Below are 27095 nucleotides of genomic sequence, written 5' to 3' on the forward strand. Positions count from 1 at the left end.
ATCAAAGTATGCACCTAAACTGTTTTGCCATGTTAATGGTAGCTTGCTTATGCCACCAGCGAAGAAGACTAGAGAGTGAGCAGCAATGAAATCGCAAAAGGCATTTTCCACATGTTGAGAAAAGGCCTGTTGAGAATTGAATATTTTTCCTTCCAAGAAGTGGTCCAAAGTCTGGAAGAAGTGGTAGTCAGTTGGTGCAAGGTCTGGTGACTATAGTGGATGACAGAGAGTTTCCAAGTCTGGCTTCTGTGGTTTGAGCAGTGTTGTTTGTGCAACATGTGGTTGAGCATTGTCTTGCAAGAGGACTGGCCTGTCTCTATTGACCAATCTTGGTTACTTAATCGCAAGCATCCTCATCATTTCATCCAACTGGTTGCAGTAGACATCCACTGGAATCGATTGACCAGGTTTCATGAAGCTGTAGTGGATAATACCAGCACTGGACTACCAAACAGACACCATTAGCTTTTTGTGATGAATATTCAGTTTTGGACTGTGTTTTGGCACTTAATCCTTATCCAACCATTGTGCCAAACACTTGTGATTGTCAAAAAGAATCCATTTTTCATCACACGTAACAATACGATACAGAAATGGTTTGCCTTAGTGTCGTGACAGCAAAGAAAGGCAAGCTTTGAGACAATTTCTCTTCTGGTGCTTGTTTAATTCATGCAGTATCCATCTATCCAGCTTCTTTACCTTGCCCATTTGTTTCAAATGGTCCAATATTGCTGGTATAGTAACATCAAACCTTGCTGCTAATTCACGCGTAGGTTGAGATGGTTTTGCTTCCTCTACAGCTTTCAGCTTATCATTATCCACCTTGGTCTCAGGTCACCTACGTGGCTGATTTTCAAGATTAAAATCACTAGAATGGAACTTCTGGAACCATCCACGCACTATGCATTCATCCTTCCCAAACACTTTGCTGATATTTTGATTTGTCTGTGCAGCATTGGTTCCATGACAGAACTCATATTTAAAAATGAGTTAAAAAGCATGAATTTTTTACTTATCCATGGTTTCACAAAAATTGCTCTAAAAAAATTTGAAAGATAATCACAAGTCAAAAACCATGAGTTTGAAAGAATGGGGATGTACCCTCACAATAAAAATAAAACAAGATGTGTCTAATTAATTATAATGCTGTAGCTCAACTAATTAATAATGGAGGTAATGCAAATTAAAGCCACAGTGATTTTATACTCACAGATGGCAAAAAATAAAAAGATTATATTATTAATACTAAATGATGATGAGAAAGTAGAGCAATTGGAACTCTTATACATTGCTGGTAAATGGGGTGGCAATATAGTACAATCCTGTTGGAAAATAATTTGGCAATATCTACTAAAGTTGAAGATACCGTATCTTTGACCCAGCATTTTTGCTCTCCTACACCTATCCACTAAGTAACATAGAAAATGATGTCAATAGAAGTATTTTTGTAACAGCGCACAATTAGAAATAACACAAATGTCTGTCTATTAACAGAATAATGTACAAAAAATCATGGTGTGTTAATTCAGTGGTGTTGTGATATAGCAGTGAAAATAAATGGATTCCAGTATGTGTTAAGTTCACAAATATATTTTTGAGTAAAAAAGGCAATCTGTCAAAGTGAAAATGTCAGGGATAATTGTTAAACTTAGTACTTAAGGAAATCAGACGTTTCATACTTAATGACCTAATATTTCCTAATTTCATTGCACTGTGGTCAGAGAATATACTTTGTGCGATTTCAGTTCTTTGAATATATTGAGACTTGTTCTAAGGCCTAGCACATGGTGTATCCTAGAGAATATTCCGTGTGTACTTGAGAACTATATACATTCTGCTGTTGTTGCCTGGAGGGTTTTATAGATGTTTGTTAGATCTAGTTGGTTTGTAGTACTGTTCAAGTCTTCTACTTCTCTGCTGATCTTCTGTCTGTTGTTTTATCCATTATTGAAGGTGGAGTATTGAAGTCTCTATTATTGTTGAATTGTCTATTTCTCACTTCAGTTCTGTCAGTTTTTGCTTCATGTATTCTGAGGCTCTGTTGTTACTTGCATGTATGTTTATAATTGTAATGTCTTTTTTATGAATTTATGGATTGGCCAAAAAGTATACTTTTTTGTCTCTAGTAACAGTTTTTATCTAAAGTACATTGTATCTGATATTATATAGCCACTCCAGAGTCTTTTATTGTTTGCTGTTTGCATGGTGTATCTTTCCCCTTTCTCTTACTTTCAGACTGTTTAGTCTTTGAATCTAAAGTGTGTAGTGTAGAAAGCATATATGTGGATCATGTTTTTCATTTTTTGTTTTGTTTTGCTTTTGCTCTGTTCTCAATCCCTGCCTGTTGAGAGGGTTTGATCCATTTACATTTAATGTATTACTAGTACATTAGGATTTACATTTACAATTTTGCTATTTTTTGTATGTCTTATATCTTTTTTTGTTTCTCTCTTCCTCCATTACTGCCTTTTTTGTGTTAAGTACTTTCTGGTATATACTTTAATTATTTTATTTCTTTTAGTATATTTTTTATTTTCTGGGCATTATCATTAATAACTTAAAACAATCTAGTTTGGAGTAATACCAGCTTAATTTCAATGATATAAAAAACCTTTGCTTTAATAGAACTTTGTTTATTTCCACTTTCTTTGTGTAGTTATTGTCATTCAAATTATATCTTTTACATTATAAGGCCATCAGCAGTTTTTTTGGGTTTTTGTTTTGTTTTAAGACAGGGTCTTGTTCTATTGTCCGGGCTGGAGTGCAGTGGCATGATCATAGCTCACTGCAACCTCACACTCCTGGGCTCAAGCGATCCTCTTGCCTCGGCTTGCCAAGTAGCCTGGACTACAGGCCCATGCCACTATGCCTGGCTAATTTTTCTCTTTTTTTGTAGACACAGGATCTCACTAGGTTGTCCAGGCTGGACTTAAACTCCTGGCCTCAAGCAATCCTCCTACCTTGACCTCCCAAAGTCTTGGGATATTATAGGTGTGAGCCAACACACCTGGCCTAGCAGTTTTCTGATTATTGCTTTATATTGTTTTTCTTTTAATTCAGATAGGAAAAGAGGAGTTACAAACAAAAATTTGTTTGTTGTCTTTTGGGTTTACCTATGTAGTTAATTACATTTATTGTTTCTATTTATTTCTTAATATGGATTTGAATTACGGTCTAGTGTTCTTTCATTTTTAGCTCTAAGTATTCCCTTTATTCTATGGCAGCTCTTGTAGTGACAAATTCCCAGTTTTTGTTTACTGAGAATCTCTCCATTTCTTTTTCATTTTTGAAGGATAATTTTGTTGGATATAGGGTTCTTGATTGACAATATTTTTCTTTTAGCACTGGGAGTATGTCATCCTATGGCCTCTGGTCTCTGTGGTTTTTGATGAGCAGTCAGCTGTTTATCTTACTGAGGATTTTCTCTTTTTACTTTCAAGATCCTCTGCCTTTGGCTTTTGACAGTGTGACAATGTGTCTAGGTGCAGTTCTTTTTGAGTTTTTCCTACTTGGTGTTTATTTAGTTTCTTAGATGTGTAGATTAGTGTTTTTCATTGAATTTAGAAAGTTTTCAGCCATTATTTCTCTCCTTTCCCTTTTAGGACCTCTGTTATGCACATGTTTGTTGATAATGCCCCACAGGTCTGAGGGTATGTTCATTTTTCTTCATTGTTTTTTCTTTCTGTTCTTCATACTGGATAATTGACCTGTCTTTAGTTCGCTGATTCTTTCTTCTGCCAGCTTAAGTCAGCCGTTGAGCCCCTGTAGTGAATGTTTTGTTTCAGTTACTGTACTTTTCAACTCCAGAATTTCTATTTAAAAAAAAAAATCTCTTGATTAATAGGGATTTAGTCCCTATTTGGTGAGAAATCATCTTCATAATTTCCTTTAATTCTTTACGTACAGTCTTGTTTAGTTTTCTGAACATGTTTAAAATAGCTGATTTAAAGGCTTTGTCTAGTAATCCAACATCTGGGCTTCCGCAGAGATTCTATTGATTGTCTTTTCCCCATTTATGAGCTATACTTTCCTGTATCTTTGTGTGTCTTATAATTTTTTGTTGAAAAGTGGATATTTTAAATAACATAATGTAGCTACTCTGGAAATCTGATCTCCCTCCCTCCCAATATTTATTTTTGCTGTTTATTTTGTGACTTTCTGGGATTAATTCTATGAAGTCTGCATTCTTTGTTCTGTGTAACCACCGATGTGTCTGCTTTGTTAGCTTAGTGGTCCACTAATAATTGGACAGATTTCCTTAAATTTCTTGAACAAATAAATCTCCCAGCTTTTATTGAGGGACTTTGTGTATGTGTTTTGTAGCACCCCTTCAGTGCACTAGAGTTTACACATGTGCTTTAGCCTTCATTTCCTGCTTATAAAGAACATCAAGGTCAGCCAGCAGTAACAGTTAGGACCTTCCCGGGTTTTTCCTGGACATGTGCATGCTTTCTAGATTCTCAGGGATATGTTGGAACTTTTCTAAGCCTTCTATGGACATCTCATTCACCAGTTTTTCCTTTTAAGTTTTTTGATCAATGTCTTGTTTGCCCTAATTGGTATTGCCACTGCAGACAACTTTGACATTAAGCATTTGTCTCTGATTAGTTTTAACAAACTCCCTGGGGATTGGACCATTCACATTGAGAGAGCTCTACTTCAGGTCAGATAAAGATAAGCCCTGAGAATGGAGATTTTCTGGTGAGCTGTTAAGTTAAATAGGTTTAATAGTGACACTTTTTGAGGAGGCTCCTAATGTATTCTGTCCCCTAAGTGGGAGCTGATATTCACAGGTACCATGTTTTTGAGGCTGTTGAGTTTCAAGCCTTCCTCAGAGCTGGAGAGAGGAGAATGGGGCAAATTAAAATGCCACAAAGCTTACTCTGCTTACTGAGAGTCAGCCATTTTTCTTGTGTAAATGTTCGTTGGATTCTTGTAAGCCTTTGCTTAAATTTCAGAGTTGTGAAAAGGTTGATTTTGACCATTTTGCCAATATTCTTGTTGCTTTTGTGGAGGAGCAAACTTTTGGAGGTTCTTGCCCTGCCATTCTGGAAGTACTTCCTCCTACCTTTTCTTACATATTTATGTAGTACATGGGGTTCATGCATTACATTTTAGCAAATTTGTTTAGGCCACTGCCAACTATGAGATTCTGTAATTCTGCTTTTTCTATTTTTTGTTATTATTTCCCTACACTGGCTACGATTATTATTTAATATTTTCTGAATTTGTGCTGCCCTCTTCAACTTTGGGGCTTTTTGTTCTGTTGTTTTCTCTGCTCAGAACACTCTTTTTTCCCTTACCCAAGATTCATTCTGATGTCATTTTCTTCATAAAACGTTTTTTTATCCTGTGGTTGTGATCCTTCCTTGAAATTCTCATGTCTTTGTTCATATCTTTTGTATGACATTTTTATTGTTTTATCTTGGCGTGAATGGATGGTGTCTTGTCTTCTCCTCTGTTAAACTGGTAATTTTTTGAAGGCAGATGATGAATCATTCTCATTTGTATGCTCAATAAATGTTTAATTGAAGTGTATGAGTAAGATTTCATGCCAAAAACATTTCATATTTTAGGTATTCTTACTGGGGATTGCATTTTATTTATTCTGAACTGAAGGAAATTATCTGCCCTGAAAAAATTAAGTAATGACATACGGTTGCATATATGCTATATATATAATCCTTGGAAAGGTGCAGGAAGATAAAATCATAAAGGCTAAATTCAATTTTGCCCATAGAAATTGTTATAATAGTGGTTTCTGATCAAAGATTTGATACCTAGCTTTTTGTAGAAAAGATTGCAGGATTCCAGCTAGGAGTAACTTTGGATCAGCGGCGTAATTTTCCACAGCATGTGTGGGGAACCTGCTTTCGTGTGACAGTGCCTAGACTAAAGCAAAACCAAACTGATAAAGTACATAGGAAAGGTAGAGCTACTTTCAAGCTAATTTCTAGCCTCCGTATATATCTGTAATCTCTTAAAACCAATTCTGGCTCTTCATTCTTAATCTCATCCTGATGAGATCTTCAGGGAATTGAAGAAAGTGTGCAGATAGGCATGCTCGTTTATGCAAATAAAGCATGATCCATGCGTGGATTTAGAGTTTTCTGCTATTGCTTTGATTAGATCTGAGGTGCTCATAATAGGATAATTACAGAGAAAATACAATTCAAAGCCTAGGTATATTTTTTAAACTATATGTGAATCAAAGTCTTTTTTTTTTTTTTTTTTTTTTTTTTTTTTGAGACAGAGTCTCACTTTGTTGCCCAGGCTAGAGTGAGTGCCGTGGCGTAGCCTAGCTCACAGCAACCTCAAACTCCTGAGCTCAAGGGATCCTCCTGTCTCAGCCTCCCGAGTAGCTGGGATTACAGGCATGTGCCACCATGCCCGGCTAATTTTTTCTATATATATTTTTAGCTGTCCATATCATTTCTTTCTATTTTTAGTAGAGATGGGGTCTCGCTCTTGCTCAGGCTGGTCGAACTCCTGAGCTCAAACGATCCGCCCACCTCGGCCTCCCAGAGTGCTAGGATTACAGGCGTGAGCCACCACGCCCGGCCTCAAAGTCTTATAAATAATAACAGATGGTCTTAAATCTACTTTATTAGCATAATTGTTGCATACATGGCTTTTTGTTCATGTCAGGTTGAATGTCTGGAAAACTCCATGGTATAGAGTCAGACCTGGGTTGTAGCTTGGCCAACAATTTGCCTCAAGTATCAATACATTAAACAAGTTGTTTATCTTTTCTGAGCCTCAGTTTCCTTAATGTAAAATTATTCTGGGACAAAAGTGTTTCTTTACCTTATGATTTGTTGCTGCAAGTATAACAGATTGCAAAACAGTAAGATTTTGATTCATTTATCAATGAGAGTAAGAATTGATAGAGGCAGATGAAATAAACTGATAGAGTGGATTAGAAGAGCAAGGGTCAAAAGGGAAAAAACAGAGGTGAATTCTGTATTTCTAGTCTTTCCAAATGTAGTCAAACCATATTATAACACTGAAATCAGAAGAAAAGAGCAGTATTCTAATCCTAAGAAGGTGTTAACTCTTTGGGTTTTTATGAGAAAGTTTTAGTAGGGTCACTCACTGCATATTTATTGAGTGCTCAATATGCATGTAATATATTGTGGGGAAAACTGAAAAGGATAAGATATAGTCAATACCTTCTAAGAATTCACGACTAGTTATACTCATAGAATCTAGTTACAGCCAAAATTAACTTAATGGCATAGAGAATCCATTAATTCATTCCAAAGTCTCCACTTTCAAAGATCTCACAGTCTATTGGAAAAACAAATGAACTATATAATGTAAGAATTGGTATGATAGAGCCCGGTGTGGTAGCTCACACCTGTGATCCCAGCACTTTGGGAGACTGAGGGGGAAGAATCGCTTGAGCCCAGGAGTTTGAGACAAGCCTGGCAATAGTGAGACCCCCAGCTCTATAAAAAATTTTAAAAAATTAACCAGGCATGGTGATGTGCACTTGTAGTCCCAGCTACTTGGGAGGCTGAGGCTGGCAGATCGCTTGAACCTAGTAGCTGGAGGTGCCACTGCACTCTACTCCAGGCAACAGAGCAAGACCCTGCCTCAAAAAAAAAAAAAAAAAAGTGAAATAATAGGGGTAAGTACATGGGTACACTAGGAAAGATACCTATGTGATATGTGGCAAACAGCTGTCAGAAAAGTTTCCTGGGAGAGATGGCATTGAAGCTGATTGTTGATAGATGAGTGGGAATCATCGGGCAGAGAGGCATGTAAAAGGTGCAGTGCGTGTGGAGGCTGAGGGAAGGGGTGCTTAGGTTAGTGAAGGCAGCATTGGTGAGAGTGTGTGTTGGGGGGAGCTGGTTGTGGGGAGTGGTGAAAGAAGAGGCGGGGCAGACAAGGGCTGGATCAGGAAGGGCCTTCCTTGTATGTTACAGTGAGGATTTTTTTTTTTTTTTTTTAATAGACCATCACTGAAGAGTTTTAAGCAAGGAAGTGTTATAAGTATATTTGCATTTTAGAAACATTGCTCCTGGAATAAGATGGTGAAAGAATTGATTGAAGGAAATCAGAACTCAAGAGAGACCAGTTAGGAGGCTGTGGAGTTGTTTTTGTGAGAAAGAATGGAAGTGAGGATTAAAGCCATGCTAGCAGTGAAAGAAAAAGAAGGGGAATCAATTAAAGGGAGATGAAGGGGGAAGAATTGGCAGGACTTTACCAGTTATCTGTGGAGAGGTTATGGGAGAAAATGCCAAAAGTTCCCAGGTTTTTGGCTTGGGAGTCCTAAAGTGGTTCATTGACCAGCAGAGGAAATAGAAGAGTAGGAGAAATTTACTAGGGAAGATACGTTCCATTTGGTGTTTGTTGAATTCGACATGCCAATGAACATCCAGATAGAGTTGTGCCTTGACCTTTGAATGGTCAGGTTTGAGATTCGGGATAGAAGTCTCAGTTGCAAATAGATTTGAGAGTCAATCAGAGTGTAAGTAGGGGGTGGCTGTAGATGAAGCAGGGTGAGTGTAGGAAGGTGCATGAGGGAACTCAATCCCATAAATTAATCTTCTGTCACTGTTTTGTGATGTTTGCTTTTGAAGCATATTAAATTCGTATACATTGGCTTTCTATTTTGTTTCATCAATTACTGTTAGTATCCTAACAGTCAATACCTTAATATTTTAATACTTTAATATCTGTAGGACTCTTTTTCCAAAGTCTTGGAAAAACTATTTCTCCCCCTTGCTATGAATTTTGTAAGCATTTTGTTCATTCAAAAAAATATCCTGTTGGCATAATGATTGAAATTGAAAAATTTTTCATTGCTTCTAGATTACTTGATTTCTGTTTATTTGTAGTTCCTTGTTTCATTTTTGATGTTTATTTCTTGAATATTTGCTTTGTTTCAGATGACTTTATAGATATTTTAAGGAGATTTAAAATAGGAAGTTTCACTAGTTGCTTATTCATCCTTAAATTCCCTGCTTTATATTTTACCTGGTATTCATGTATCCACTGCATACTAGATGATGAATGGGTTTTAAATCTGTGCTTTAAAGGAATTTATAGTCTAGTGGGGTAAACTAACCATAATACAGTGTATTTACCAAGTGCTTTGAGGTTATAGAAGAGGGAACAATTGATTTTTGTGGGGGAAGGATGGGAGGAGAGCTGTGAGATGGGTTTACTGAGGAGATGTGTATGAAAGGGAGGAAGGGACATGGCACTGGAGGCAGCAGCACAAGAAGCGGCCAGGTGTGGGTGGGGATGGTCCTGAGGGGCGGGCTGCGTAGGAGGAGCGCCTGCAGGGGGAGGTGGAGGATGACAGGAGCCAGTGCAGCAAGGGTGCCACAGCCCCTGTTCTCGGAAAGTCCTTTCACGTGGTATTCTGATTGCCACAGCCGCATGTGGAAGAGAACTGGCAGGTGTTCCTTTTTCTTTTGCATTTTCTCCCCTGTCTTTCTTCTTCGTTTCATAATTTCTACTCTAATTACTTGAGAGGAAGAGTTTGATTATCATTATCCCTATTTTATGGATGAGAGAACCGATGCTCAGTGACTTATCTAGTGCCATATGACTAAGAAAAAACTGATTCTAATATGCTAGGCTTCTTTTACATTAATTCAATGCCATCTTCTCTTTTCCTTTTCCTATTCCAGTTCTTTTAATTCTAAAAGTTACAAGGTTAGTGGAACCACCATCTTCCAGTAATTTGCCACAATGACGAACACAAAGGGAAAGATGAGGGCCCCTGATGTATGTTCTCTAGGTCTTTTAGAAAACATGGAGTTGTTCCTTTGGCCACATACTTGTGAATCTACGAGAAGGTGATCTGTGGACATCAAGGGAATGGGTATTGTTCAAAAAGGAATGCCCCACAAATGCTACCATGGCAAAACTGGAAGAGTCTACAACATTACCCATTATGCTGTTGGCATTGTTGTAAACAAACAAGGGCAAGATTCTTGCTAAGAGAATTAATGTGCGTATTGAGCATATTAAGCAGTCTAAGAGCTGAGATAGCTTCCTGAAACACGTGAAGGAAAATGATCAGAAAAAGAAGGAAGCCAAGGAGAAAGGTACCTGCTCCACTCAGAGAAGCACACTTTGTGAGAACCAATAGAAAGGAGCTGGGCTGCTGGAAACTATTCCCTGTGAATTCATGGCATAATAGACATATTAAAAAAAAAAAAGACCCAGACTGTAAAAAAAAAAACTTGTGAAGATGATAGAAAAATGGCATAAACTTGAATTACTGAATAAGAGTGTATAATTTGAGTAAATTTACTTTCTTTGTGTTTCTTGTCATGGGTAGTTTAAACAGATTATAAACGTGAACTTAAAGAATCTAAAAGAGGAATAGATTAGTCAACAATGACCTTCTGATTTATAGGTCTGACAATATTGGAACTTGGTAACTTAAGCTTTTCATTTTGTTTTATTTCATTTTAACTCTTTATTATGAAAAATTTCAAACAAATCCAAAAATAGAGATGATTATATTGAGCTTCAACAGTTAACTCATAGCAGTCTCATTTCATGTATAATCCCCCTTCCACCTATCTATCCTCAGATATTTTTGAAGCACATCCCAGACATCATTACATTTAACTTGAACTTTTAAAAACGTTATATTTGAATTTAACTTGTGCTCTTGTCTTCATTTGTGTTCTAGGCATTAGGTCCATTTCTTAGTATTTGACCACCTCTTTTCCTTCCTGACCATAGGGGTTCTCTAAAGTATACTGCTTTTAAGAAGTGAGTCCCAGCTGACTTTCAAAGATTTCCAGCTGTGTAGACCATATTCTTCTTGCCATTTGCTACTTGTCAGTGGGTCTAGTGCCAGCCCCTAATGTGCAGCTAGGAAAAGGTGTCCCCATGTTTGTGCTCTCGTCATGAGCTGACATAGGATGGGTCTTGCAACAATGGTTTCATTTGGGTTAGATTTGAAATTTCTGCTACATGACAAAGGTGTCATTCAAAATTAATCTCTGGATACTTATTTATTAACAAGTTCAAGCATCTGATAGAATTATTTTTCCTTTTGCTAACAAGCTAGAAGTAAATGGAGAAACCAGATGTAGACTGGACTTTAGACAGCAGGCAAAGTGGCATTGGCTGTTGGTATTTGCCACATTAGTTGGCATCATGAATGGGCTTGGGAAGCAAGGAGCTAATGATTAACAAAGGGAAGAAAGTTTTTAGGGGGATTGTTATGTTCCTGTAATTTATCTTTTGCCGGGACACTTCCCCAGCATCTCTTTGGACCTAGAATTGTAAGGTCTAGACTTTCCTGACAGAAACAGCAAGGTGTGGTGAATGTGCTCGAGTGCATGTGCCTGGGCCTGTGTGTGTGCACCAAGTGTTGGGCGTGGCCTTGCTGACTGCTGACCTCCACACCCCTACTTTTGTTGACTCATGCTGTTTTTGATTAGCAATCTTTATAAAATTTGCAAAGATCTAAGTATAGAAATATAATGTCAGCACTCTCTTCTCTAAAGCATTATTTCTGGGAGTCTGCTTCATTTGGCCTGCTGGGAAAGAGCAGTCCTATTAATAGTGATTCCTCAGATATGTTTATTGCGTGTTTCAATGCCTTTTCTTTCCTGTGGAGATAAAAATGAAACTGAACATTCTAGTGCTCTTTCTAGATCAGCCATAGCTCTGTAAATATCCTAGTTGAGAAAATATTGATACTGCTTGTCTGAAAATACAGTGAAGTGGAGTTTAAAGGTAATGGAGAGAGGTGTGTGTGTGTGTGTGTGTGTGTACACACTTGCATGCCCACAGTGGTTGAATATATAAGGGTAATGGTCAGATCAGCTTTTACTGTACTTCTTAAATCAAAAGGCCATTTTTTCAAGAATTTGAAAAGTATCAGTATCAAGGCTTGAGTAGAGACCTCAAACTCTATAGCACCTTTCATCTAGAGAAAGGTACTTTCCAGTTTGGGTAGTTAACTGATGCTTTTTGGAGGCTCAGTATACACTGTGAGCTGGTGCTCTGTCTGCTGAGCATGGTGCCGTAGACGATGGAACATAGACAAAATATCTGGGCTTCAGGCACTTAACATTTTTTGGAGTAAGTAAAATATATAGGCTAAAATGAAGAGTAACCTTTGAAGAATAGGTACAAGTTAGAGAAGTGGTGAGGAGAATGTGCTACTTGGGCCCCAGTTTGTACATCTGTAAAATGAGAGCATTGGACCTAGATGATCTAAAGACCCCATTTAGATCATCTGACCCTGACCCTGTGTGGTTCTGTGATTCTCCAAGTTAAGAAACCTCCAAAGAGAAAAAATTAAGGCTTTACAAGGTTAGTGAAAAATAATGAGAATGATTTTGGAGAAGCCAAAATCCCCTTCCTTTCCTTTTTAGTAGCCCTTACAAGGCCTCTTATCACCATCTTACTTATTTGCTTTCAGACATCTTGATGGGGATATGGAATATACTCTCTCCCACCACCAAGTATTGTAAAGGAGACAGTCTTTAATTTAAAATACAACAGAAGTGAAAACTTGAAAAAAAATGACCCCAAATTGTGTCAGTTTACAACTATCAAGATGCTTGAATATATGCAAGGTTTTCTTCCCCCTCAATTATCTTTTAGTGAAAAGGGAGTTGCCTTCATTTGAGTCCTTATGAAAACTCTACGGTTAAGAGGTGCCTTCTCAGTTGCTCTACTGTGAACAACAAACTACTGTTTGCGGTGCTGATCTCTTAGCTTGGCCTCAGCCAGTGCTACTTTTAGGGATGCCTGTAGGGATTCCCTGACAGAAGCAGCAGAAAAAGAGGCAGAGAAATTGAACACAGAGTTGGTATTAGATGTCTTAAAATAAGCCTTTTAAAGATCGTTTTGAGCAGAGGAATGGCATGATACTTGTTTTAAAAGGATGTCTCTGGCTGCTGAGTCGAGAATAGATTCCAGGGGACAGAAGAAGTAAGGATACCTGTCAGTAATCCTGGTGGTGGTAGTGGATGTGTTGAAAAGTGGTCAGATTCTGGCTATATTTTGGAGGTAGAGCCAATAGAATTTTTTGTCACATTTGAATTAGAGTATGAAAAAGATGAATCAACAAATATGTTTTAAATACTTTAAAATAAAGCACACCCCACCCTCCTTGACCTAGCAGTTCCTCTTCTAAAATTTAGTTTAAGAAAATAATCTTATGTGCAAAGATGTTTGTACATACAAGAATATTTATCATAGTAATATATCACAGTGATGAAAATTCAAAAATAAATAAATAATAATATAGAATTAGCCAAATAAATGCCGGTAAATTCTCTCAGTAAAGTATTATGGAGTCATTAAAATGATTTACAACTGTGTTTTGGGATAAGGAAATGCATTAAAAATATATTTCCAGTTTTGGTCTTTTTAATGGGAATTAAAAAGGGAATTAAAATGGGAATTGTATTTTAATGGGAATTTGGGGTATTTCATAGTAAGTTATTAGAAGGTATCAGATACTGTTGGTTGCTGCTTCAGGAAGTTTGAGATCTGTCATTGTTAACTTTTGATTGGTGAATATTTTGTAGCCCTGATTTCAGAGAGATAGTTATCTTGGTTTCGTACAATTGAATTTTAAATTGTTGCTAAGGTAATTTTCTAAAGAAGTTGAGTCATTTGTCACTTATTGGATTCTGACATGTATCAGAAGTTGGCAAGTTAAATGTAATTTAAAATATGGATAGTACAAAATTTTATCAAAAAGCTTTGCCATGTCAGGGTGATTTCTTAGTGATTACTTTTCTCAGGTAATGTGCATTATGCAACCCCCCTAAAAAATGGAATGTACTAGAGGAATCATTCCTATATAACTATCTAAAATGAAATCAACCATTATTAGAGTATTGCAACCCCAAGAACACTTCTTTGGTCCCCTAAGTGAGTTTACTTTGCTTTGTTCACATTTAAATGGTGTTCATAAAATGGAAACTATGATACCATTTTTCTAGGGCCATTTCTCTGCCGTTCTCAGTAAAACCCATTATTTACTTGATGTATTCCTATCACCACTGAATCTATCACCACTAAATAATGTTTGATCAGAAGCATTAATTGGAAGATATAGGATCACATACTCTCCTATTCTTGGTGCTTTCCTGTCATCTATTTTCCTCCTCCCCCCATGTTTTCCCTCAAATTTCTCTTGATTTAAAAATTTTAAAAAATTACTATGTAATAAAATTATCTTTTTTGGTACGCAGTTCTGTGACTTTTAGTACATATCACAATACAGAGCACTTCCATCATCCCAGAAAACTCCCTTGTATTATATCCCTATGTAGTCACACAGCCCCCGGCATCCACTGAGCTGTAGTTTTGTCTTTCTGAGAATATTTTATGAATGGAATAATCTCGAGACTGGCTTCTTTCACTCAGCATAATGCCTTTGAGATTCATCCAAGTTGTATGAATTGAGAGATGGTTCCTCTTTATTGCTGAGTAGTTCAGCAATGGATGTACCACAGTTTGTCCAAATTAACCTAGGGACATTTGGTTTGTTTCCAGGTTTTGGTGATTATGACTAGAGCTGCTATAGACATTTATGTGTGGGTTTTGTGAACATAGGTTTCATTTCACTAGGATAAATGCTCAGGAATGCCATTATTGGGTTGTGTGGTAAGTGTGTGTTTCCATTATTAGAATCTACCAAACTTGTTTTCACAGTGGATGTGTCTATCATTGTGCATTCCCAGTAGCAACCTGTGAGAGTTCTAGTTGCTCTTTATCCTCATCTGCACTTGCTATTGTCAGTGCTTTATATATTAATTAATTAATTTAATGTTAATCATTTAAACATTTAATTTTTCTTTAGTTAGAATGACATTAAGTAGCAAATTAAAAACACCAAGACAGTTGAGAGACACCAGAAGAAAGGAAAAAGCTTTATATTTTAGTTAACAGTATTTTTTTCTTGCTTTTTAAAAGTTTTTTATTTTTAATTATTATGGGTACATAGTGGTTGTCTATATTTATAGAGTACATGTTTTATATATTTATACAACTCCATTTGATACAGGTATACAATGAGAATTAATCAAATCAAGATAATTGTGGTATCCATCATCACAGGCCTTTATCATTTCTTTGTGTTAGCAACGTTATATTTTTTATTATAGCCATTCTAATAAATGTTTGTTTTTTTTTTTAAAGTATCTTTGAAATGTAGTCCACATACCATAAAATTCCCCACAATCTAGGTTTAAAACATTTCATCACCCTAAAAAGAAACCACATACTTACTAGTAGTTACTGCTCATCTTCCTCCTCCCCGCAAGCCCCAGACAACTACTAATTTTTCTGTCTACAGGTTCACCTATTCTGGACATTTAATATAAATGGAATCATATAATATATGGTCTTTTGTGAATGGCTTCTATCACTTAACATATTTTGAAGGTTCATCCATGTTGTATTATAGCATGTATTTATTCTTTCTTATGGCTGAATAATATTGCATTGTATGGATATACCACATATTGTTTATCCATTTATCAGTTGATGGACTTTTTGGCTATAAATAACAATGGTATGAGCATATATGCGTAAGTTTTTGTGTGGACACATGTTTCAGTTCTCTTGGGTAGAACTGCTTGATCACTGTATGTTGTAACTCTATGTTTAACCTTTGGAGGAACTGCCAAAGTGTTTTCTAAAGTGGCTGCACCATTTTACAATCCCACCAGCAGTGTATGAGGGTTCTAATTTCTCCACATCTTTACTAACACTTGTTATTGTCTGTGTTCTTGATTGTAGTCAGCTAATGGGTATCAAGAGGTATCTCATTGTGGTTTTGATTTGCATTTTCCTAAAGTCTAATTATGTTGAGGATCTTTTCTTGTGCTTATTGACCATTTTTTATATCTTTTTTTGGGAAATATATATTCTCATCCTTTGCCCAATTTTCAGTTGTGTTATCTGTCTTTTTAGTGTTGAATTGTAACAGTTCTTTATATATTCTGGATACAAATTCCTCATCAGATATATAATTTGCAAATATTTTTTCCAGTTTTTGGTTTGTCTTTCACTTTCTTGGTGGTGTCCTTTGAAGCACAAAAGTTTTTAATTTTGATGAAATCCAGTTGGTACATTTTTTATTTGTTGCTTGTACTTGCAGTGTTGTGTCTAAGAAATTATTATCTAACTCAAGGCCACAAAGATTTTACACATCTGTTTTGTTCTAAGAGTTTTATAGTTTTAGCTCTTACAGTTAGGACTGTGATTCATATTGAATTGATTTTTAAGAATGGTGTAAGGGCCGGGCGCGGTGGCTCATGCCTGTAATCCTAGCACTCTGGGAGGCCGAGGTGGGCGGATCGTTTGAGCTCAGGAGTTCGAGACCAGCCTGAGCAAGAGCGAGACCCCATCTCTACTAAAAATAGAAAGACATTATATGGACAGCTAAAAAATATATATAGAAAAAATTAGCCGGGCATGGTGGTGCATGCCTGTAGTCCCAGCTACTCGGGAGGCTGAGACAGGAGGATCGCCTGAGCTCAGGAGTTTGAGGTTGCTGTGAGCTAGGCTGACGCCACGGCACTCACTCTAGCCTGGGCAACAGAGTGAGACTCTGTCTCAAAAAAAAAAAAAAAAAAAAAAAAGAATGGTGTAAGGTAGGTATCCAGCTTCATTCTTTTGCATGTGGATACCCAGTCGTCCAGCAACATTTGTTAAAAAGATTATTCCTTCCTCATTGAATTGTCTTGGTATCTTGTCAAAATGAATTTACCATAAATGTATAATGTATAAATAAGTCCACTTGGTTTTGGACTCAAAATTCTATTCCATTCATCTGTTGTCCGTTTTGATGTCAGTACTACATTGTCTTATGACAGTAGTTTTGAAATTGGGAAGTGTGAGTCCTTCAACTTTATTCTTTCTTAAAATTGTTTTTGGCTAGTGTGAGATTTTTATAAACTTAAATTGGATCAAGTAACTCCCTGCCTGAAATCTTCTAATTGGTGACATCTAATTACATCTATCATCAAATTTCATCTCTAACTTGATCCACAACATTTATGATCTGACCCCTGCCTATTTTTTCACCTCTCACTCATTTTCCCTCTTACCACCTTGTATAGCTACATTGACCTATTTTCTGCTTATTGAAAGCTTTAAAAAGCCATTAAAGGGCTTTTGCATATCCACATACTTTTTCTTGGAGTGCTGCTCTTCCCTTCACTCTACCTGACTCCTACTCATTCTTCAGATCTTAGCCTAAATGCAATTTTAAAAGAAAGACTGTTCCTATTATGTTTTAAATATTGATTTATCTTTTCCCAGTTAGAGAAGTAATACATACATGTTCATTATAGCAAATTTGAAAAATAAAGTGTGTACACACACACACAAATACGAGGAAATCAGAGGACAAGTATTTAATGTTGTAGAGACATCTAATGCCCAGCTTGTTTTCCTTTAGCCTGCAGAATTATTTCCTTTGTACTTGAAATTGCCAGGATGTGTTCAGATTGGGTCTATTGTCATTTGTTTTGCTTGAAATATAGATCCTCTCATCTATAGGCTAGTGTCTGTTTACAGTTTAGGAAAATTTTCTTATTTGGTACTTGTAATATAGTTTTAGTTTCTTCAGTGTTGTGATTCTAGGATTGACTCTTCTCTGTTTTCTGTGTTACTCTCTTTTCTTGCTATTGTGTCCTTTTCTTTTCACCCATCCCCTTTTAAGCTGAATAATGGGATGACATCTTAAGTGTATCTTCTTTATAATGGATACAGTTTTCTACATAGACATTTCAATGCTATGTTGCTACCAATTGTCTTAATGCTTTTTTCTTTGCTGGTTTTCTTATTAAGCCTATCTTTTAACCTCAACGTAGTCTCACTTTGTGATTCTTTATTGAAGCTAATTTATAGAGTGCATAAAGCAATATTATATGCTCAAACATATATCAAATGAGTGACGGAAGAATTGAATACATGAGTTAACAACTAGATCTTGGTTGGTGTTAGCTACTGAGACTATCAAAATATTTTTCTAGTAATATAGTCCTTTTTAAAAAGCAGCTGTACTGAGGTATAATTTATATACCATAAAATTCACCTATAGTAAGGGTACAAATTCAGTGATTTTTAGTAAAGTTTAGAGTTGTACAACTATGACAACAGTCCAGTTTTAGAACATTTCAGTCACTGAAAAAAGTTCCTTTATGGCCGGGCGTGGTGGCTCACGCCTGTAATCCTAGCACTCTGGGAGGCCGAGGTGGGCGGATCGTTTGAGCTCAGGAGTTCGAGACCAGCCTGAGCAAGAGCGAGACCCCATCTCTACTAAAAATAGAAAGAAATTATATGGACAGCTAAAAATATATATATAGAAAAAAAAAATTAGCCGGGCATGGTGGCGCATGCCTGTAGTCCCAGCTACTCGGGAGGCTGAGACAGGAGGATCGCTTGAGCTCAGGAGTTTGAGGTTGCTGTGAGCTAGGCTGACGCCACGGCACTCACTCTATCCTGGGCAACAGAGAGAGACTCTGCCTCAAAAAAAAAAAAAAAAAAAAGTTCCTTTATGCCTCTCTGCAGTTAAATCCCTGCTTCTATGCTCTGCTTTCTGTTTCTGTAACTTTGGCCTTGTGTAGACATTTTATACAAATGTATGCTGATGTCGTTGCTCATACACACACACACACACACACACACACACTTTTAGAATTGTTTATATATAAACAATTTTTTAATAAAGTATATATATTTTAAAGTATATAAACACACACAGTAACATACTTTGTAATTGTCATTTTTAAGCATTGCTTTCTAGAGGTTACCTCCCTGTCTGCATAGTTTAGCAATCAGTGGTCAGCCAGTGCTTGGACAGTGGTTGCACTCAAACATCTTGAGCCAGTCAGGCTTTTGTCCTCTGCCGGTAGATCTGTGTGTGGGTAGGGGAGCACATTCAAAGTTCAGGCTGTTTTCAGATCTGCCATTGCTTTTACTTTCACTCAGTCCTTTCATGTCTCCTCTGTGCCTGTGTGTCGCTTCAGGGTTGGCCACAAACTTCCCCCAACCATGACTGCAACCTCAGCCTACTAGAGCTGTTCAGTGTATTGCTCAACTTCCACCTGGTACATCACTTACACTGACAGTACAGCTGGGCATGTGTGTTATTCACCACTCCAAATTCAGCAAACTCCCTTCCACCCCAGCAGGAAAGCTATCAGTCCTAAGGCCTTGCCCTGCCCTGTCCTGCAGAACTCTGTATCTACTGAGTGGGTAGATGGTGAGGTGGGAGTAGCCTTACACAGACTCACATTGTTCGTACCCAACTTTTAGCAGTTTTTGAAGCATAAATGCTTCTCAGGTTGTTGTATTCCTTTGGTAGATTTCCAGAGCACTGAAAAGGTGGTTTTGTCAGTTTCATCTAGCTTTGTAATTGGTTTTTGGGGTAAGGAATTGCCTGCCTTTTTACTAGGCTATAGTCAGAAATCCTGCCTCTCAGAATGTGTTCTTTTTCTAGTGTAGTTAGTCATTTCCCCGGGTATACATGCTGAATTAGTCAGAGTTCTCCAGAAAAACAGAACCAAACCCCTGTATTAGTTAGGGTTCTCCAGAAAAACAGAACCAATAGGCAGGGCAAGGCAAACCATCAAGACTGGCAGATTAGCTGCTGGGGTGAAAGGGAGTTTGCTGAGTCAGAGTGGTGAATAATACACATGCCCACTGCGTGTGTGTGAGAGAAGGGGTGGGGGGAGAAAAGAGATTGATTTTAAGGAATTGGCTCATGAGATTGTGGGGCTGGCAAGTCTGAAATCAATAGGGCAGTTGGGCAGATATAAGTTGATGTTGCAGTCTGGACTCCAAATTCTGCAGGGTAGCATGCTGGAGACGCAGGCAGGGTTTCTATGTTGCAGTCTTGAGGAGAATTCCTCCTTTCTCAGGAAACCTTAGTCTTTGCTCTTAAGGCCTTTAGCTGTTGGATGAGGCCCTCCTGCCTTCCTGAATTATCAAGAGTAATCTGTTGTATTTGAAATCTGTTGATTTAAATGTTTATCACATCTAAAAAATATCTTCACTGCGATATCTAAACTGGTGTTTGATCAAACAACTGGAGACCATAGCCAAGTTGACACATAAAATTGAGAATCTTACTTGCCTTCTGAGGATTCAGGTACATTTTCTTGGTCTGGGTATATTCTGATTGCTGTCTGCTTCGCAGTGTATACCTTTACTCTAGCTAAACTAGCAGTTCCTGCTGTTTCACAGAAGTGCCCCTACTTTTGCACACCCTTGTCTTTGGTCATAGTGTTCCTGCAGCTTAGACTCCTCCATGTGTACAAATCTTATCTGGCCTTCTGAGGTCTGGATCACAGACGTGTATACACACAATTTTCTTTGCACCCTATACACCAGCTCTCCTGAACTACTTCCTGTCACCTAATTATACTGTGTCTTGCCTTTGTGCTTTTGCACACAAGTTCCCATGGCTTAGAATATCTCTCCCTCCCATTTTCCAGAAAGTTTTTTACGGCTTTCTCAGGTAGCCTGTGTGCTCCTTTTCATTATGTTCCCATTGTCCCTTTGCATGTTTCTACTCATGCAGTATCTGTCTGTCCAAAAGACTGTTTTCCAAGAGCAGAGGTCACTGCACTGCTGTCCTTTTCAAAGTTTATACTCAGTCACGCCTAAGTGTCTGGTCTGCAGCACCTAGATAAATTGTGGGATAAATTAACTGAATCTCTGTTAAAGATTTGGAGTTGTATTTTATATTTCTTCTGTAATTTCTCTTTATATTAGGATGTGGAGATAGTTACTGCTTGTAGATGAAGCAAATCTGAATACCACAGATCAGCCTTGAGTTGTACTCCAAACATGCTTGGACATATTGAATATTTGCTTAACTCACTGATAGATGTACTTTTATTTATTTTTCCATTCTGTGCCAGGTACATAGCTTCAGAATTGTTGCATTAAGGAAAGCTGTTTCTGTTTATAAACGTTGATTTATTTTTGCTCAAATTTGTGTATACTGTGTTTCAAGAATATCAAAGCATCCAAGAAAAAAACTTCAACTTCTTTCTAGCTAAAATGCATAGTGATAATTGGCGATAATTTGTAAACAATCTTAATGTGATGATAAAATAACTTTCCTTTTCCTACTAGATGTTGATCATCTTTCTGAAGTAGAATCTCCGTGGCCTGAACGTTTTCCGAAAATCATTTTGAGCAGAATATCTGTTTAATAACAAGATAACCACATCAAGATGGTTGGAAAACTGAAGCAGAATTTACTATTGGCATGTCTGGTGATTAGTTCTGTGACGGTGTTTTACTTGGGCCACCATGCCATGGAATGCCATCACCGGATGGAGGAACGTAGCCAGCCAGTCAAATTGGAGAGCGCAAAGACCACTGTGAAAACTGGCCTGGACATCAAAGCCAACAAAACCTTTGCCTATCACAAAGGTATGCCTTTAATATTTATTGGAGGTGTACCTCGGAGTGGAACCACACTCATGAGGGCCATGTTAGATGCACATCCTGATATCCGCTGTGGAGAGGAAACCAGGGTCATTCCCCGAATCCTGGCCCTGAAGCAGATGTGGTCACGGTCAAGTAAAGAGAAGATCCGCTTGGATGAGGCTGGTGTCACTGATGAAGTGCTGGATTCTGCCATGCAAGCCTTCTTATTAGAAATCATTGTTAAACATGGGGAGCCAGCCCCTTATTTATGTAATAAAGATCCTTTTGCCCTGAAATCCTTAACTTACCTTGCTGGGTTATTCCCCAATGCCAAATTTCTCCTGATGGTCCGAGATGGCCGGGCATCAGTACATTCAATGATTTCTCGAAAAGTTACTATCGCTGGATTTGATCTGAACAGCTATAGGGACTGTTTGATCAAGTGGAATCGTGCCATAGAGACCATGTATAACCAATGTATGGAGGTTGGTTATAAAAAATGCATGTTGGTTCACTATGAACAACTTGTTTTACATCCTGAGCGGTGGATGAGAACACTCTTAAAGTTCCTCCATATTCCATGGAACCACTCGGTATTGCACCATGAAGAGATGATTGGGAAAGCTGGGGGAGTGTCTCTGTCAAAGTGAGTAGAAGTTATGTTTTTTATTTTGACCCTGTGTTCAGCTAATAATGATATATATGTATGTGTTTTATGTATATATGTATGGGTATATGTGTGTGTGTGTGTGTGTGTGTGTGTATGTGTGTATTTTAACAGATACTTTCTACAGTTTTCTAAAGTTTCTATATCATTCATGTATGGCTATACTATAAATGAATTTGTTCTAGTTGCCTCACATCTTTGCCAACACTTGGTATTGTATTTTAATCTATCTGGTATGGTACAATTGTTTTTTTTAAAACTTAAAAACAACTTAAAAACAAAATAACATTTGAATGCCCTACTGAAAGAAAGTCTTACCCAGAATTCTAGTATAAAACATAGGAACAGAGAGCCACTTTAGTTGAGGTGGGTCTAAACTAGGCTATATTTCCTCTTTTTAAGACTAAATCCCTACTTTCAAAAACTGCCAATTGGGGGATAAGGCAGGAACATATACAAAGTTATTCCATTAATATGAAGTTATAAAATATTCCATATTCATTACAATAAGGAATTTATAGCCCAAAGTCAATCATCCTCTGTGCTTTTCCCTTTAAACGTTTTATTCTGGGAAAATGGTTTGATGTTGTCACCAGATGGCCTAGGAACATATGTAGAAGTTGTTGAAGGTCGCAATATCAGGAAGGCCTTCACAGTTTTGCCTGCCTTATTTTGTTAACTATGAAAGTTAACCTTTCCTTTGCTTAGAAATTTCCAGTTATTCTCAGGGTGGTACTTCTTGCTTCCCTGGTCAGTTCCAGTTGCAGAAAAGTAGGAGGCTCCTGCTCCTCAAATATTTTGAACAGGATATAGAAGTGAAGTTTGAGGCTATTTACATTGTCCTCTTACAGACTGTGGAATTTTAGTCATCTCCATCAGAAAACTTGTGGGAAGTTACTAGAGTATACAGAGTTGTTTCTAACTATTAAACTCATTACAGTACTATAAAATTACCTGGAAGAAATAGAAATCAAGTTAGCTAGATCAAAAGAGCAAAGCCAGAAAAGCAGAATAATGTGAATAACGCTTAAACAGAAGAAGGTCAGGAATCACAAATACAATTCAGCGAAGAGTTGTTATCTATACTTAGAGCAACAAAAGGACATAGCAACTATTAATACTAAGCACAAATAAGTTAGATTGAAAAATATAATAGCAGTGGTAAATACAAGAGAACAAATAAGAACGTGAAAACTGACACCCTACAGCTTCTAATAATAAGTAAAGCAAAGAAAAAACTAGACATTAAATCTAGAGCAAAGAAAGATTAAATAGCAAAGATATTGCAAAGAGGTTTTTTAACTAGAGATAGTTTTAAGGAAGTAGAAAAAATATTTGGCAATTTATTAAATTTCCAAAATGGAATTTAGTTTTGTTAAAGAAAAAATTATTCAATGATACTTGGTAAGGCAGTCTTTATTCAGGACCACCGTGCTAGATATGGTGCTATTGCAATGGGGTTTTGCAGTGGTGGGGAGAGATTGGGCTTAAGTCTGAACATAGCATGGGCAAGTGGGGTTTATCGCCAAGGAGCAGTGTGGGGGTGAGTGGATGGAAAATTACTAAGGAGAAACATCAGGGGGAAGGAGGATTCTGGCTAAACTGACCAAATAGGATTCTTGCTGCAGACAGGCCAGGGTGATCAGACATCACCTGGGGGATGGTGGAGGATGAGGAATCTTACCAGATATTGAAGGTGATCCTTATCAAATATTAAAGGTGGTAAGATACTGAGGATAGGGGTTCTTGCTGAACTGACTTGGCAGGCTTCTTTGCTAAAATGGGATTTTATAAAGAAGTACACTGATGGGCCTGGAGGAAGGTTCAGGAGCCTGACTGAAGTTTGGCCATGCAAAGAATCTTTCTCAGTTTGGAAATTAAAATCCTTATAATATCTTACAAGATTAACAGAAAAACAATTAAATAGCCACTTGAAAATTTTCTGAAATTTAAGGATAACAAGAATATTATGAGCAAGTTAAGAGAATGATAGACTATTCACAAAAATTATAAGCACTTTAATAGCATGCAAATTAGGATTACCTGAGCTCTACTAGCTCACACCAAAATATTCTAGAAGAATTTTATATATATTACATATATATTTTTTTCCATGAAGTTATCAGTGAACATGTCTGGGAACTTGTGATTACTTCTCCTTTATGAAGGCCTAAAACCAATCTTTATAAATCTAGTTGTTAAATACTGCCCAAGAAGAATGCTTTTGGTGTTGTGGCTTCTTTTATAAGCCAAATTGAAGAGAGAAGTGGCTGAGACCCCTGAGTAGGAGAAGAGGAATTGAATAAACAAAGGATACCATTGACAGAACAAAATAGGCTGTGAAAGGAAAATGGCGAGCAAGGAAACATTGCATTCCAAAGCATGCCAGTGAAGACTGAGAAGCAGCAGAAGAAGACGAATTAATAAAGCAACGTTTTTACTTTTCTTGGAGAATATGGCAATTAGTTAGCAAAAAGTAGAAGTTGGATATTAGATCATTTATTGTAAGTTTGGATTAGGTTTCTCTACAAATAATAGACATCCAAAATAACAAAGATTTCAAAATAATGGCTGTTAAGTAAAAGAAGGCAAACCAGGGCTGATTCATCAGTTTGTGGTCATCCAGCATCTAGGCTAATCCAGCTTTTGGCTCCATCGTCCCCGTGGTCCAAATTGGAGCTCTAGTCATTTCATCCACGTTCTAAGCAGCAAGGTGGGGGTAGGGTGTTTGTAAAAGAAGGGACATTTCGTATTTTTTAAGAATTTTTCCTAGAATTTTCCAGGTAACTCATCTTGCTTTCCCTTGGCCATAACTTCATCTTATGGCCATATATATATAACTGCAAGAAAGGCTTTTAGTCTTTTATTTTTTTTATTTTTTTTTATTTTTAGAAATGTGGTGTTGCTGTGTTGCCCAAGCTAGAGTGCAGTGGCTATTCACAGGTGCAATTATAGCATGCTGCAGCCTCAAACTCTTGGGCTCTAGTGATCCTCCCGCCTCAGCCTCCTGAGTAGCTGGGGCTCTATACATGCACCACCGTGCCCAGCTAGGGAAATGCATTCCTTATTCCAGGTGACCATGTGCCCAGCTGAGAGCAGGGATTTCTTCTACTAAGAGAAATAGATTAGATATTGGGATAGGCAGATAGCAGTCTCTGTTACATTATTAAGCACTTGCTATGTGCCAGGCACTGTGTTAGCCCCTGGAGATAAAAGGTCTTTGCCCTAAAGGAACATACAGTCTACTATGAGACATAGATTTATATACAGTACAATGTTAAGAACTATGGAAAACCAAGGAGAGGTACCTAATCCAGTTTGGGGTGTTGAGGAAGGCCTTCTTGGGCAATGTCATGTACCAAGTTGAGAACTAAGGGAGGGTTCCTTCAACCTTGGTATGACATTTTTGGTGAGATAATTCTTTGTTGTGGAGGCCATCCTATACATTGTGGGTTGCTTAGTAGCATCCCTGGCTTCTGCCCACTAGATGCCAGTAGCAACCCCCACCCCAACCTGAATTGTGACAGCCAAAAATGTTTTCATCTTACAGCATAATGTTTAGAGGTCAAAAAAAGTAAATAAATTTTTAAAAATTTAAGATATTTTCAGATATTTCCCAGTGTCCCCTGGGGAACAAAATAATCCCCCCCACCCCACCCATTTGAGAGCCATTGACCTAAAAGATAATAGTTCAACAGATAAAGGGAAGAACATTTGGTTTTGACTTGGAATATTGTGCCCGTTGGGTGTCCCATGGTCAATGTGCTATAGTTCTTCCTTGACTGTCCAGAATGTCTTTCCTTTTCCTTAGCCAAAGGAGCCATCCAAGAGATATTACTCCTGGTAACAGCCAGTCCCTAACTCTCGTCTACAGTGTCCAAAGGGAAGAGGTAAGATAGAGAACTTCTGTGGCCTGACTCCTAGCCCAACCTAGGGGCTCAAAAGGACTTAAGGAACAATTACACCCTGTTATGCCTGACTTACGGACCCTGCCCTCCTGACTGTGTAGTGGAAGTCACCTTAACAGTCTCACCTGGCCCTAGAGCATGGTATTTTTTTCTCACAAGCTAATGTAATTTTTTAAAAATAAGTAAAACCAAACCAAACCAGGAAATAATGATTGGGAAGTCACAATATGAACAAAATAACAAAGATGAGACACAGTATGGTATTTATGGTATTTATGAGGTATTTATACAGGCAGTTTGGTATTGCTAGAGAGTTCATTTCCAGAGAGGAAGTAGTGGGAAATAAGGCTTGAGAGAGTTGGTGGGTGCCAGGCTTTGGAGGGCCTTATATTTTATGCTAAACATCTTAAATTTTATCTTACAGACCAATTGCTTTCAAACTTCTCTTATTGGTGAGGCACTCCTTTTTCAAATGAAACCTCATGAGGAAGCTTGATATGTAAAGTACTTGGAAGTGGAGTGGCTCTGGTTGAGGGAACATTTAATTTTGGTTGAATTTAACAAAGAAAACAGAAGTGAAACTCACAGAATTATAAAACATCAAATTTGTTTTTAAGTAATTGATTATAATGTCTTGTTAAATTAATAAAAATGATAAAAATTTTTAAGAGACTGAAATCATAATGGTTTCTAAAAACACTTAGTTTTAATAGGCGTAAGTTTGACCTTTTAGGGTATGTCTCAGTCTGTTTGGGCTGCTATAACACAATACTACAAACTAGGTGGCTTATAAACACAAAAATTAATTTCTCACAGTTCTGGAAGCCGAAAAGTCCAAGATCAGGCACTGGCCGATTCAGTGTCTGGTGGGGGCTGCTGTCTGGTTCATAGATGGTGACTTCTTGTGTCCTCACATGGTGATAGGGGCAAGGGATCTCTCTCAGGCCTCTTTTATAAAGGTACCTCCCAAAGGTCCCCCTTTTAATACCATCACATTGGTGGTTAGGTTTTAACATAATAAATTGGGGGCAGGGGGACACATTCAGTCCATAGCAAGGTTTAAAACTTATAAGATCCCTCTGTTGTTTTTTCCTATACATACATACCTATGA

At 37.5% G+C, this 27095-nt stretch overlaps 1 protein-coding gene across 3 annotated transcripts in view; it reads left to right on the forward strand.

The window, feature by feature from the left end:
* The window catches only part of TPST1 (tyrosylprotein sulfotransferase 1), a 103969-nt gene that overhangs the window by 16163 nt on the left and 60711 nt on the right, over positions 1-27095 (forward strand). For all 3 annotated transcript variants that reach the window (XM_069485631.1, XM_069485630.1, XM_069485629.1), the window contains exon 2: positions 21109-22054. In XM_069485631.1, the coding sequence (XP_069341732.1) occupies positions 21210-22054 (845 nt within the window). In that variant the 5' untranslated portion in view covers positions 21109-21209. The remainder of the gene's footprint in view (positions 1-21108; positions 22055-27095) is intronic.

The sequence above is a fragment of the Eulemur rufifrons genome, chromosome 14, assembly GCF_041146395.1.
Source record: "Eulemur rufifrons isolate Redbay chromosome 14, OSU_ERuf_1, whole genome shotgun sequence".
In the NCBI taxonomy this organism is placed as follows: domain Eukaryota; kingdom Metazoa; phylum Chordata; class Mammalia; order Primates; family Lemuridae; genus Eulemur; species Eulemur rufifrons.